At 46.3% G+C, this 14,437-nt stretch overlaps 1 protein-coding gene across 1 annotated transcript in view; it reads right to left on the reverse strand.

Annotated features, from left to right (window-relative positions):
• Window positions 1-14,437, reverse strand: part of grid2ipb (glutamate receptor, ionotropic, delta 2 (Grid2) interacting protein, b) — a gene marked incomplete at both ends in the record, with an annotated part of 65,376 nt that overhangs the window by 49,946 nt on the left and 993 nt on the right. The window contains 5 exons of the mRNA XM_083635770.1: window positions 4,896-5,113; window positions 6,166-6,265; window positions 9,959-10,113; window positions 11,762-12,088; window positions 13,028-13,281. Coding sequence (XP_083491896.1) covers window positions 4,896-5,113; window positions 6,166-6,265; window positions 9,959-10,113; window positions 11,762-12,088; window positions 13,028-13,281 — 1,054 coding nt within the window. The remainder of the gene's footprint in view (window positions 1-4,895; window positions 5,114-6,165; window positions 6,266-9,958; window positions 10,114-11,761; window positions 12,089-13,027; window positions 13,282-14,437) is intronic.

A 14,437-nucleotide genomic window follows, 5' to 3' on the forward strand; every position in this document is an offset into this window, starting at 1 on the left:
TTATTTTTTATTTTTTTTATAAAAAAAAGCCCTATCACTAATCAGGCTTTCCAACGATATAAAATACAATGCCAATTGGTATTATTAAAGGGGAGAAATAATCGTCTTAAATAACGTTTCCAAACTTTCTTTGAGGAGTTTATATATCGGTGATCGGTGATCGGTCGATGATCGGTTGGGCAGATATTTCCCATAGGCGATCGGCAATCGGTGATCGGTGGCAAAAAGCGTGATCGGTGCACCCCTAGGTGCCATGCTTTAAAATAGAATGGATGCCATGCTTAGAATAGTGGGGGGGGGGGGGGTAGGGAACGGGAGGAGGTGGGGAAGGAGAGCAGGGGGAGTATGAGAGACTATATGGTGAACAGGGAAAGGAGGGCTAGCTGACACAACAGTAACAAATTACAGTAGTAATAATAACACATCAAACAATCATATGATAGAGAAATATAGACACACATTTTACAAACGGACATATCATGTTGATTTCTTTGCGACCAAACTATGCTTAACTTAATTTACTGCAAGCCTTTAGTAGTGAATCCCTTTGCCAAATAAACACATATTCACATATAGAGCTTATGGGTGCCACGCTTTAGGGTAGAATGAGTGCCATGCTTTAGAATAGTGGCGGAATAGTGGGAGGGGATAGAATGGGTGCCATGCTTTGGAGTATAATGGGTGCCATGCTTTAGAATAGTGGGGGAGTTGTGGGGGAGGAGAGGACAGGAAGGGGAGGAGTTGGGGAGGGTGCAGGGGAGGGAGAGCAGGGGGAATGTGAGAGAGGAGAGAGCAGGAAGTGGCAGGGAATGGGGAAAGTTGGGGAGGAGAGGAGGAGGGGAAGGAGCAGGGGAGGGGAGAAAGAGGAGAGAGCAGGAGAAGGGAGGGGGAGAGCGGGGGGATGTGGGGGAGGAGAGAGCATGGAAAGGGAGGAGGTGGGGAGGGAATGGGAAATGTGGGAGAGGAGAGAACAGGAAGGGGGAGGTGGGGAAGGAGCAGTGGAAGGGGGAAAGAGAAAGAGAGGGGGGGGGGAGATCAGAGAATCTGACTACTCTAGACATTAACCAGAACTAACTATGACACAGGGAATCTAGCTAATCTACAGCCTAGTCTGGCCTGTCGTATTCTGCTCTAGTCTGATTTTAGCCTGAACACTATAACAGGTCTACAGCCTATAGTTAGGCTGTAGCTAATCTATCGCCTAACCTAAGCTATTCTAACCTACCGGCGAAGGAGTAGTGGGTAGATGGGCCAGAGTGACGACAGGTAACCAGGATGATGAGGATGGGGGTCGGTGGTGATGATGACACCACCAATGTTACCACCAACGGTGCAATAAATCTTTCCACTGGAGCCCATGCAGTGTGCGAGCTGTTTTATTTATTCACTGTCTACATACTTGGCCAATAAAGCTGATTCCGATTCTGATTTAATCGGCCCTAATTACTTAATTAAAAAATGTGGCTCTGTTAGGTCACCCGCAGGGGTGCTCTTTACACTTCCTGAAAGATTATGCGCGATCGCACGTAAAATGGCATAGCTGTGGCCGGACACAATTTCTGCTTACTCTCTCACTCACTCACTCACTCACTCACTCACTCACTCACTCACTCACAGACACTTTGCATTCTTATTATAGGGCTATTTAAACAGTTCTAGGCTGAAGCTGCTTAAAAAAGAATTACAGAAAGAACAATAAATGAACTTAAAAAGCTCAGGCACCATTGGCATGTAGTGGTAGTGACGCCTCGTTCTCATTCCCACACAGGCAGTGAGATCAGGCAGAGGACTTGTGCCATCTATTCGTGGCACGTTGCCATGGAAACGGCTCAAGGCAACCCCGCTGCCATATGTAAACAGCGTGTTGCCATGGAAACGGCTCAAGGCAACCCTGCTGCCATGTAAACAGCAGTGAACAAGACAACAATTTAGATCTTCGGCTGCTCTGAGTCCTCTCTGAACTTCCCTACAGCTGTCTGTGCAACAATCTCTGACACTGCGGACAACTGTCGCCAAAAGACTCATTCTGAAGGAATGGAAGTCCTCCTCTTCACCTTCTTTTCAGGTGTGGCTGATGGACACAATCTCTGTTATACAGATGGAGAGACTCAGGTCCCTGATAACAGACTCGCTTAAAAGGTTCTCAACTATCTGGGACCCGTTTTTGGCCTATTTTGAGGAGGTTAAGAATGACTAGTGACTGAGGTTGGAGGTGACAGGTGGCTCACCCGGCTGGTGTCTCGTGGGCCCCTTGTGTAGGGGCCTCCCATGCACATAGTCTCTTGTGTAGGGGCCTCCCATGCACATAGTCTCTTGTGTAGGGGCCTCCCATGCACATAGTCTCTTGTGTAGGGGCCTCCCATGCACATAGTCTCATGTGTAGGGGCCTCCCATGCACATAGTCTCTTGTGTAGGGGCATCCCATGCACATAGTCTCTTGTGTAGGGGCCTCCCATGCACATAGTCTCGTGGGCCCCTTGTGTAGGGGCCTCCCATGCATATAGTCTCTTGTGTAGGGGCCTCCCATGCACATAGTCTCTTGTGTAGGGGCCTCCCATGCACATAGTCTCTTGTGTAGGGGCCTCCCATGCACATAGTCTCTTGTGTAGGGGCCTCCCATGCACATAGTCTCTTGTGTAGGGGCCTCCCATGCACATAGTCTCGTGGGCCCCTTGTGTAGGGGCCTCCCATGCATAGTCTCTTGTGTAGGGGCCTCCCATGCACATAGTCTCTTGTGTAGGGGCCTCCCATGCACATAGTCTCTTGTGTAGGGGCCTCCCATGCACATAGTCTCGTGGGCCCCTTGTGTAGGGGCCTCCCATGCATATAGTCTCGTGGGCCCCTTGTGTAGGGGCCTCCCATGCACACAGTCTCTTGCAAGACCATAGGCACCTTCTGCGGCTGATAGCACCATGTTATAATGTTGAATGTATGTTTTTTTTCTTTCTCTTTCTTTCATTATTTTCCAGTATCTGAGCTTGTTTGTCTTCTTCGCAAACTGTTATAAAAACAAAATCAAAATAAAATATTGAAAAAACAACAACAAGACAACGATTTTGGAACTCTCCATCGCTGAAGTTTTCAACTTCTCTGACAGCTTTTAGGGTGCAGCTAAAGAAGGTGCTGTTTGTGGCACAAGCCTTGGGCTGATAGAGCTGTAAGCTCCAATATGAAAATGTTGGCGAATATGAACATTTTGGCCAATACTGATAAACGATATTAACATTGCTGATGATACAAATAATCACACTTAACATAACAACACTGTGAATTTGAAAAAGTAATGTCTAATAATAATGAAGACAGAGCTTTGGATTTGTTTGCTAGCTTGTAATGGGAGTACAGTAGTACACCCCCCCCCCCCCCTTCCCTGCCATTGCAGCATTATTAATTGGACAAGCATGTAATCAGTGGGGGAGGGGGTGGAGATTAGAGCGACTCTCTACAACACTGCAGGATTAAATGATCTACACACACACACACACACACACACACACACACACACACACACACACACACACAGATGGCAGTTAAATTATCCACACACACACAGACACACACACACACACACACACACACACACACACACACACACACACAAACACACACACACACACACACACACACACACACACACACACACACACAGATGGCAGTTTCAGTTTCAGACACAAGCCAAAAACAGTATTATTTTTCAACATGGCAAATAAAGCCCAACACTTTCTAACTTGTATGGGGTGGAAGATGTTTTTGATATCCAGTGTACACACACACACACACACACACACACACACACACACACACACACACACAGAGACACACACACACACACACACACACACACACACACACACACACACACACACACACACACACACACACACACACACACACACACACACACATATTTAAGTAGGCCTATCATCAGTATATATATATATCAACACAGATTTGACATTTTCTAAGCAGCCGGTTCTGTATTTGTGACTGAGTGACAGGAAACCATGAGTGTGAGGGTCGAGGAGAGAGATGCTGTTGACAACTTGTGCTATTTGTGAGTCGCTCTGGATAAAAGTGTCCTTATGTAATAAATGACGTAATGTAATGTAACGTAATGTAATGAGATGAGATGTGGGCTCTGTCTGCAAACACACTGTGTACTGGTTAGCAAGTTCAACTCTGGCTCAGAGCTTCTAGCCGATCAAACATCAAAAACATGACTTGACTGCACATGACGCAGCACATGCTGCTGTGAGTTGACTACCTGTAGTAAAGCAGTGCACCTTTCACATATCAAGGGCCCTAATTGAGTCCGCAATAAGGGCACGAACCCACCATTTTGATGAGATTTTGTCTCTCTGAGCCAAATCAGATTTTTTTTGTTAAATATGATTTTGTCCAGAATCCCATGAGTGTCTGTATTGCAGGTACACAGATAACAGTGAAACTATGAAAAAAAACTGTCATTCTTCTACATTCTTAAATTGTGTTAACTTCCTGTAAATAAAATAATGGTGAAGTTTAACAATTCTTCAATCTGCTGGGGACCGCTTAGAACCCCCTCAAGGACCCCAGGTGGTCCCCAGACCCCATGTTGAGAAACACTGTAGTAAACAATACTTTCAACATAACCATCGACACTCAAATGGGTGCAAAGAAAAGTTGGCGTCTCGTTGCTGTCGGGTGCAAACCTTTCACAAGGAAGAAAAAACACTCCCATCTTAACACAGTCTAATAGGATTAACAACATTGATAACATCTTTCAACGGTCCACAGTACCTGAAACTTTCACAGCTTATTTTTGGCATTAAATCCAAAAATCTGAATTTGGAGATACAAGGTTTCCGCCTGACAGCGACCAAAAAACAGCGACCAAAAAACAACAACATACAAACCTCTGATTAGCTCCGGCGGCTGGATGTCCTGGTATTCCAGAGACGGACTTCCGGAAGGCCCGCTCCCCTCCGTCGCGGGATCCCCTCCCCCCGGGCTCCCCTCCGTCGCGGGGCCCCCTCCCCCCGGGTTCCCCTCCATGGCGGGGCAGGGAGCTGGCTCTCTTGGAGCCGTGGTGCCGGTCAGGGTGGTCCTGGCTCCGGCTGCGCCGCATCCGGCCCTGCGTAGGGCCATATGATTTCAGCAATGCAGAAAAAAACAGACGCAATCATGAATTTGGTAATAAAAATGGAATCAACTGTAAAAGTCAAGTCAAGTCAAATTTTATTTATATAGCACCTTTCATACACAAAGGCAATTCAAGGTGCTTTACAAAAAAATAATCGAAAAAACAAGCAGCAAAGCAATGCACATATAAAAAACACATAAAAAACACAGCCGACAGTTTTAGTTAAAATATATACTCAAATTAACAAACATGAAACATTATTTCTGTTTTAAATAAGTTACAAGGCACTCTTCAGTATTATTATTACATGTACAGTCCAATTACATGTACAGTCCAATGTACAACATAGAATAATGCAGAATTTTAAATAATTTGGCCGAAATTGATAAAAGTAGGCCTAACTATCTAAATCAAAAGTAGACCTAATTATTGTACTAACCTAAATGAATTCATAATTGTAAAATAGGCCTAGAGAAATAATTCCCTTTTCGAGGGTGTTTTGAGAGGGGGCTAGGTCTTGCGTTACCTCACAACTTGGTTTTCTTTCTTTCAATCATTTTATTTTCAACTATATAGGAAAGAAGACAGAACACCAACAGCACCACCAAGAACAATCGCTGTATATATGCCACTGCATATGCATATAGAGCCCTGCAGGAACGAGTCCGGAAGTAGCATGTTGCCAGAGGAAAAGTCAATGGGGTTTTCAAAGTCAATGGGGTTTTCACTTAAATTCATAGAATAAGGTGTGTGGTTAACAAAGGTTTATGGGAGTGGTAATTTGTGTTCAGCAGGATAATCTTCACAAACTTGAATCACTTTTATGACTTTTTAAAGGTAAATAAAAAAAATTTTAACGCAATTTTCAGAAAACGCTTCAATATAGGTATATTGAAGCGTTTTCTGAAAGTAGTAGTATATATATATATATATATATATATATATATATATATATATGTACATACATCCTAACACATAAATGTAGATTAAAATGGGATTTTTTTTTTTTAAATCAATGGGATTTCATAATGGTCCTACTGTACCTGCGGCTCACTGATGCTCTTGCTGCGACACATCCGGTTCATCAGGTTCTGGGAGACCGCCTCGTCGAAGCGCCCCCGATGCTTCTTAGGGATGAAGATCCTGGCCAACATGACGGCAGGAGAGCAAGCATGTGAGGAAAGATCAACGGGGGAAGGTGATTTTTTTGTTTTGGTCTGTCGGAGCTGCCTCAGACCAAAGATGGATCTATGTCACAGATCCCCCTCAATCCATCTTAAAATCATACAGTCCATAACTGAAAAGCTTGCGTCTGGCAGTCCGCTGGCAGTCCACACCTCCACATGAAGGAGAGAAGTGACAAACAACCTGATCAGTACAATCCAAGTCTGAGCTAATTCAATTCAACAGGCTTTCCTCCTGAAAAGACGAATAAAAACGACTTTTGACGGAGAGGCGTTATCCCCGGAGAAGACAGCTGTCCACAGAGGAGAGGAGGAGAGCGGAGAGGAAAGATGAGAGAGAGGAGAGGAGGAGAGCAGAGGAGGAGAGCAGAGGAGAGATGAGATAAGAGGCGAGGAGTTGAGAGAGCAGAGAGGAGAAGAGGAGAGAGGTGAGGTAAGAGAGGAGATGAGAGAGGAGGAGAGAAGAGAGGAGAGAGGAGTTGAATGGGAAGAAAGAAGGGAAGATGATTCGTCTGAGGACAGACAGAGAGAAGTGCTGCAGCATGAGCTACCAGAGAGCCAGAATACAGCAACAGCAAAGGTGTGGGTGTGAGCGAGCGAGCGAGCATGAGATTTCTCTCTCTCTTCTCTCACACTATCTCACTCTTTCTCTCCAACACACATACATATTCCTGTCCCCACGTCCCCACCATGTCATCTGTCCCCACGTCCCTTCCGTGTCATCTGTCCCCACGTCCCTACCATGTCATCTGTCCCCACGTCCCTTCCGTGTCATCTGTCCCCAAGTCCCCACAATGTCATCTGTCCCCACGTCCCCACCATGTCATCTGTCCCCAAGTCCCCACAATGTCATCTGTCCCCACGTCCCCATCATGTCATCTGTCCCCATGTCCCCACAATGTCATCTGTCCCCATGCCCCCTCCGTGTCATCTGTCCCCACGTCCCCTCCATGTCATCTGTCCCCATGTCCCCTCCATGTCATCTGTCCCCACGTCCCCTCAATGTCATCTGTCCCCACGTCCCCTCCGTCTCATCTGTCCCCACAATGTCATCTGTTCCCATGTACCCACAATGTCATCTGTCCCCATGCCCCCTCCGTGTCATCTGTCCCCACGTCCCCATCATGTCATCTGTCCCCACATCCCCACAATGTCATCTGTCCCCACGTCCCCATCATGTCATCTGTCCCCACAATGTCATCTGTCCCCATGTCCCCTCTGTGTAATCTGTCGCCACGTCTCCTCCGTGTCATATGTCCCCACGTGACATCCCCTCCATGGCATCAGTCCCCACGTCCCCTCCTAGTCATCTGTCCTCACGTCCCCTCAATGTCATCTGTCCGCACCTCCCCCATCATGTAATCTGTCCCCACGTCCCCTCCGTGTCATCTGTTTTGTCCCCACGTCCCCTCTGTGTCATTTGTCCACACATCCCCTCCGTGTCATCTGTCCTCACGTCCCCTCCGTGGCATCGGTCCCCACGTCCCGCATCATGTCATCTGTCCCCAGGTCCCCTCCGTGTCATCTGTCCCCACGTCCCCTCCGTGTCATCTGTCCCCACGTCCCCTCCGTGTCATCTGTCCTCCCGTCCCCTCCGTGTCATCTGTCCCCACGTCCCCTCCGTGTCATCTGTCCCCATGCCCCCTCCGTGTCATCTGTCCTCCTGTCCCCTCCGTGGCATCGGTCCCCACGTCCCCTCAATGTCATCTGTCCCCAGGTCCCCCATCATGTCATCTGTCCCCACGTCCCCTCCGTGTCATCTGTCCCCACGTCCCCTCCGTGTCATCTGTCCCCACGTCCCCTCTGTGTCATCTGTCCCCACGTCCCCATCATGTCATCTGTCCCCACGTCTCAGTTTTAACACATCAACCAAGTCCGAAGTCAGTTAACTAATTTAGTTACTCGTCGGGATACAACGGCGTTCAACTCAAACTGAGTGCGTTGCCTAAACTCACATCTACAAAAACAACAGCTACACCGAGTGGCCTGTGATCGCCCAACAGATGAATCAGCCAGAAACAGACAGCGTGCTTTTGACAGCGCGCAGCATTCTGTGACTCATTAGCAACAAGAAGGGGCTGAAAGGGAGAAGGGAGAGACAACGGCAACACTGGACTTGTCCAACAGGAGCTAATTATGCTGCGTGAAAACAAGTTTGACAGCTAAATGAAGCAATTAGGACACAGTTATTGTACAGAGAAGGAGAGAGAGAGAAAGGGGGGGAGAGGGAGAGAGCAAGGTCACAGCACATACAGTATGACTCCTGTCCACTATCTCATTAGCTTGCATTGTTCAAGCATTTTCTTACAGAATCTTCAGATAAATATCGAGAGCGTCTCTCTCCAGCCTCCTCTCTCCTCCTAGTTTACACAAACATAAAGCACAGATTCTGTTAAAAACACTGAGCTGTGCCTTTGAGGTACTGTACTTTGAGGTACTATACTTGGGAAAAATACACAAGGTACTCGCTAGAATTGGAGATAAATATATGTTTAAAATCATGTTAATTGCAAGCAAAAAGACTCCAGGGTTTCCGCTATATACATTTAGTAGCGGTGGGCCTGCCACTGCTGAATCCTGGCCGCCACTGCTTCAAAATAAGATGAAAGGTCATGAAAAATGTCATGAAGTCAATATTACACGAGTCTGAGAGCTTTTATTTTGAAACGCTGGCGTATGGCCCTCAGGGAGAAAGTAAAAAAAAAAAAAACACTGCACATGGAATATTGATGTGGTTCTCGTTTAACCAATCATCTTCAGCGAAGCAAATGAGTATTTCAACTTGGTATGAGTGTAACTCGACTCTCCCTCTCAACCCAACCAACGCAGGGGAGGTTATTCATTGAGGCAGAGGAGGTAGCTCCTCTATTTTTGAGAAGAGGAGGGAGATTTTATATATATTTTTAATAAAATTCATTATTGATCTTCTTAAAATGCTTCAACAGTGACACCTGTAGGGCAGGGGAGGGAAAGGGCAGTCAGTCTCTTTTAAGTGGTGACATGGAGAGTGTATTCTGTCTGTAGCCTCTAGGCGTTCAGGGCCATAATGCATTGAAATGCACCTCAGAGGCTGTTTATCTCATGCTACTCTATGATTGGTCAAAAAACGCATGCAATTCACAACAATGGAGACTTTACCTACCCCACCAATAGAGAGGCAAAGTGAAATGTCACTTCCTGCTTCAGATTCTTCCTGATTCTGTACTGTGCCATGAAGCATTGTGATGTAATGATTCTGTACTGTGCCATGAAGCATTAGGATGTAATGATTCTGTACTGTGCCATGAAGCAATGTGATGTAATGATTCTGTACTGTGCCATGAAGCAATGTGATGTAATGATTCTGTACTGTGCCATGAAGCAATGTGATGTAATGATTCTGTACTGTGCCATGAAGCAATGTGATGTAATGATTCTGTACTGTGACATGAAGCAATGTGATGTAATGATTCTGTACTGTGCCATGAAGCAATGTGATGTAACGATTCTGTACTGTGACATGAAGCAATGTGATGTAACGATTCTGTACTGTGCCATGAAGCAATGTGATGTAATGATTCTGTACTGTGCCATGAAGCAATGTGATGTAATGATTCTGTACTGTGACATGAAGCAATGTGATGTAACGGGAGCAGAATGCTGTGAGAATCACCTGATGCTGGAGAGGAGCTGTCGCTGCTCGTCGGTCATCAGCACATCTGGCAGGACTGAAGCTAGCCAGTCAACATTCTTCTCGGCTGCGTACTGCTTCAGCACAGCAAACAGTTTCTCCTTCACCTCTGGATCATCTCCGAGGATCTGCTCAATCTGAGGGGAGATGATCAGAGGGAGAGGTGTGAAGTAACTGCATACCTACCAACTCTAGGCTGTGAAAAAGAGGGCGCTTTTTGGGGCACTAGATTATCAGGCCGCTATGCGGCCTTCAAATCTAGTTTGGTGGGACTCCGCCCTGGTATTGTGTTGTGTGTGTAAGGTATGTGTGTGTTCTGGGCTTTTATTTTGAAGCATTCGGTATCGGTCAAATGCGGGATCGGGTATCGATACCAGTATCAATCCCAGTGACGGTATCGATATCGGTATGGGTACTGGTATCGATATCTGTATCGATATCGATATGCGCGTGTTCAAATTGCGTGAAAAAATGCGTCGCACTCCCACAGTTTGAAGTCGATCAGACAAATGGTTCTCGAGATAAACCACATTTTGTGTTGCCAGTAGGTGGCGCTATGCCGAATTACACGAAATTCGGCATTGCATTCTGTCGGGTTCCCAGCAGCGCACCCCCCAAGTTAGAAGTCGATCGGACAAACGGTCCGTGAGATAAACCAATTGTGTTGCCAGAGGGTGGCGCTATACCGAATTGCATAGAATTTGCCTCTGAAACTCCGTCAGGTCCCCCTGAGCTCACTCCCGAGTTTGAAGTCGATCCGACAAATGGTTCTAGAGATAAACCACTTTTTGTGCTGCCAGTAGGTAGCGCTATGCTGAATTGCAAAAAATTCAGCAGTGCAGTCTGTCAGGTACCCCTAAGCGCACCCCCCCCCTCCCCAGTTTGAAGTCAATTGGACGAACGGTTCTCAAGATAAACCACTTTTTGTGTTGCCAGTAGGTGGCGCTATGCTGAAAAGCACGAAATTCGGCACTGCACTCTGTCGGGGTTCCCAGCAGCGCAGAAACTAAAAGTGAGCACAATCCCGCAATTTGTATTGGTAAAAATACTGTGTATTGGAAGCAGTGGCATTCCCGTGGTACAGTATAAGCACTATTGGTGATTTATATGAAGATGGTGTGTTTTTGCCATATAGCAATCTATTAGAAAAATTTAAGCTGGGAAAAGGAAATGTTTGGAAGTACTTACAGATAAGAAGTTGTGTTATGTCAAAGTTTTGCAATATGGCTGATAATACAATTATAAACTATCTGAAACTACCATGGGAAGCCTGCAATACAATATTATAAAGCAACTAACTCACGACTAATCCCGCACGACTCAAGCTTATATTTTGACCAAACTCTGAGACTGGGCTGTTATTCACACCACCACTAGAGGGCGCTTAACGTTGAAACATGATTTCAGGTCAAACGACGTCGTGGGTCGTATCCAGTTGGAGGTCAGGCTGCACACTATCATAATACATGTTTGAGGTTTGTTCATTAATTGGGGAACAAACGTCGCAAAAGCCCCTGTCCGGCTACTTTCTCTAAATGTCTGGCTACTCAGAAGTTGGGGAGCTCCCTGAAGTTTACTCTACCAATAGACCCTTTTCACGGGGGCCATTTTGTGTCGAAAAGGCAGGATAAACACAGGTGCAAGCAAAACACTAATGAAGGTTTCCAACTTCCAATCATGGAAGATGGAAACCCTCATTAGTGTTTTACTTGCACCTGTGTTTATCCTGCCTTTTCGACACAAAATGGCCACCGTGAGAAGGGTCTATTCCCTATCTGAGCTCACCTTCCTGTTGAACTCCAGGGCCTTGTGTTTGCGGTCGAGCCTGACTGTGTCTCCTCCCAGCTGGCTGTCCTCCAAGCTGCTGCTGCACCCTCTGGAGCCCAGGCAGAGCACGCCCAGGCGCAGTGTCCGGCCCTGAGATGCCTTGATCAGCGCCGCCGCCGTCTCGTGCTGCCGCACTGGGACGCTGTTCACCTCCATCACGTAGTCCCCCGCTCGCAGGCCCCCCCGGCCGGCCGGAGAGCACGGAGAACAGTCCTCCACCAGTAGGGGGCAGTCTCCCACGATGGTGAAGCCGAAACGACCGTCCGGACCTGGTGTGATGTCCATCTACAATGCAGGGGAAAATAAATAAAAGATGATACTGTAGATAGACTATAACTAACTGTAATGGCTGTTACACACCAAGAGCGATGCAAATATACAGCACGAAATTTACGATGCAAATTTTGACCCACCTGTCAATCACAGCAACAGATGTGTACACGTTGGAAGCAAATTTCTGAAAAATCGACCTTGGCCCGACAAAATAAACGCTCAGCGAAACTTCGCCGATGGTATGCCCGGTTGCATTGACTGATAGTTACTGAAAATATTATTGACGTGCGAATTAATCACAGGAAAAAATGTTTATGTTCCCGATGTTTAGGGACCTCAACCATCCATTGTGTATGAAGAGAGTAATCATATCAATCATATCAGAATGTAATCAGTTCATCCTTGAGTCCAAGTCGACGTTTGAGCACACAGGCACACACTGACACACAGACACACTGACACACAGACACACACGGCCGAAAACATCATCTCTGAGATCATAACTGTCAAACTGTTTACAGTTTTTGAATTTGTGTGAGATCACGTGCAAAATAAATCAGCATTGATTTTCGGTCAAGTGTCCCTTTAACGGCCCTATTTTGGTATCAAATAGGTGCCTGTGACCTAAAAACTAGTTTGCGTCCCTGCTGCACCGACATATTCCTGCTGCACCATGACATCATGACATATTCCTGCTGCACCATGACATCATGACATATTCCTGCTGCACCATGACATCATGACATATTCCTGCTGCACCATGACATCATGACATATTCCTGCTGCACCATGACATCATGACATATTCCTGCTGCACCATGACATCATGACATATTCCTGCTGCACCATGACATCATGACATATTCCTGCTGCACCATGACATCATGACATATTCCCCACACATCAACCTATAGAAAGCATCGGTGTGATGGGACTGAAGAGGTGTGTGACCTGCTGGATGCGCGACACCACTCCGATGCTGGGGGGGATGTTCTTCTGGGTCTGTGCGATGGCGATGACAGGCTGTGCGCCCAGCGTGGACACGTTGTGCCCCTCGATCTCCAGGACCTGATCCCCAGGCTGCAGCCCTGCCAGGTGAGCACTGCTGCCCTCCTCCACCGACAGGATGTAGCTCGGCCCGTGCCCGCCCAGCTGGAAGCCAAACTCCTCCGGCCATCCCTGGTTGGACGTGGGCATGTTGAGGACTTCCGGGAGGGGAGGAGAGAGAGCGAGGCAGGGGAGAGAGAAGCACGTGAGATTAGGTGAAGAGAATCATCCGACGTATTCAAGTCTTCTTTGCTAGTTTGGAGGACAAAGACCTGAGAGGCGGCAGTGTTGTAGTCAAGTCACCAAAGGAGAGTCTGAGTCAAGTCCCCGTTACCTGAGTCCGAGTCCGGAGTTACTGAACATGAGTGTGAATCCACATGTAGGTGGAACACATGTGCCTGCCCTGAATCCACATGTAGGTGGAACACATGTGCCTGCCCTCGCACAACATTTAATAATGTCACAATATTATTATTATTATTATTATTATTATTATTATTAGGGTCTATTACAAAACAACAACAACAACAACAACACTTTATCAAAATGAGAAGAGGTGAAGAGAAGAAGTCTCATAAGCCAACAGGGTTGGGAAGTAACGGAATACATGTATTTAAAATACAAAATATAAGTAACTGTATTCCTTCCATTACAGTTACAGTTTAAGTGGTGGTACTGTATTCGGAATACAGCTACTGTCCTTAAAATAGATTACTTTAATTGTTCGTTTTGTTTTTATTTGCTGTAAAATTCATATGCCTGCCAGACACCACAAGACAATGGCAATGACAGAGGGCACACAGACTCTGTCCGGAATGTGTTCCTGACATGGAAATATAAAGAACATTTTACTGACAAACATGCTGAAGAAGGTCACAACGTTACATCAGTGCACGTCGTGACCACATTGCCATCGCATTTGCGTACATTCAGAGTGACCCAGACAAAATGGGCTCAGCAAGACCATTTTGAAATATTCCAAAAATCCAAAGTATTTAGAATACATTAATTAACTTGAGTATTCTAAATGGAATACGTTACAAATGACATTTTAGGGCATGTGTTCAGTAATCTGTAGCGGAATACCTTTTAAAATTAACCCTCCCAACACTGTAATCCAACATATTCTGGTCTTCTTGAGAAAAAGCTGACAGGTGGTGACGCAGCATGCTCAAACAGATGAAGACACTCGGGCTGACTGTGAATACTCGACCATTCGTTCGAAGGAGCCTGATTCAACTGCCAATCTCACAGTCGAATAGTCGCAAAATGTTATGAAACAAGGATCATTCCATTCCGGCTATATGGGGGTCC

This window comes from Poromitra crassiceps (genome assembly GCF_964638095.1).
Source record: "Poromitra crassiceps genome assembly, chromosome: 4".
Classification (NCBI taxonomy): Eukaryota; Metazoa; Chordata; class Actinopteri; order Beryciformes; family Melamphaidae; genus Poromitra; species Poromitra crassiceps.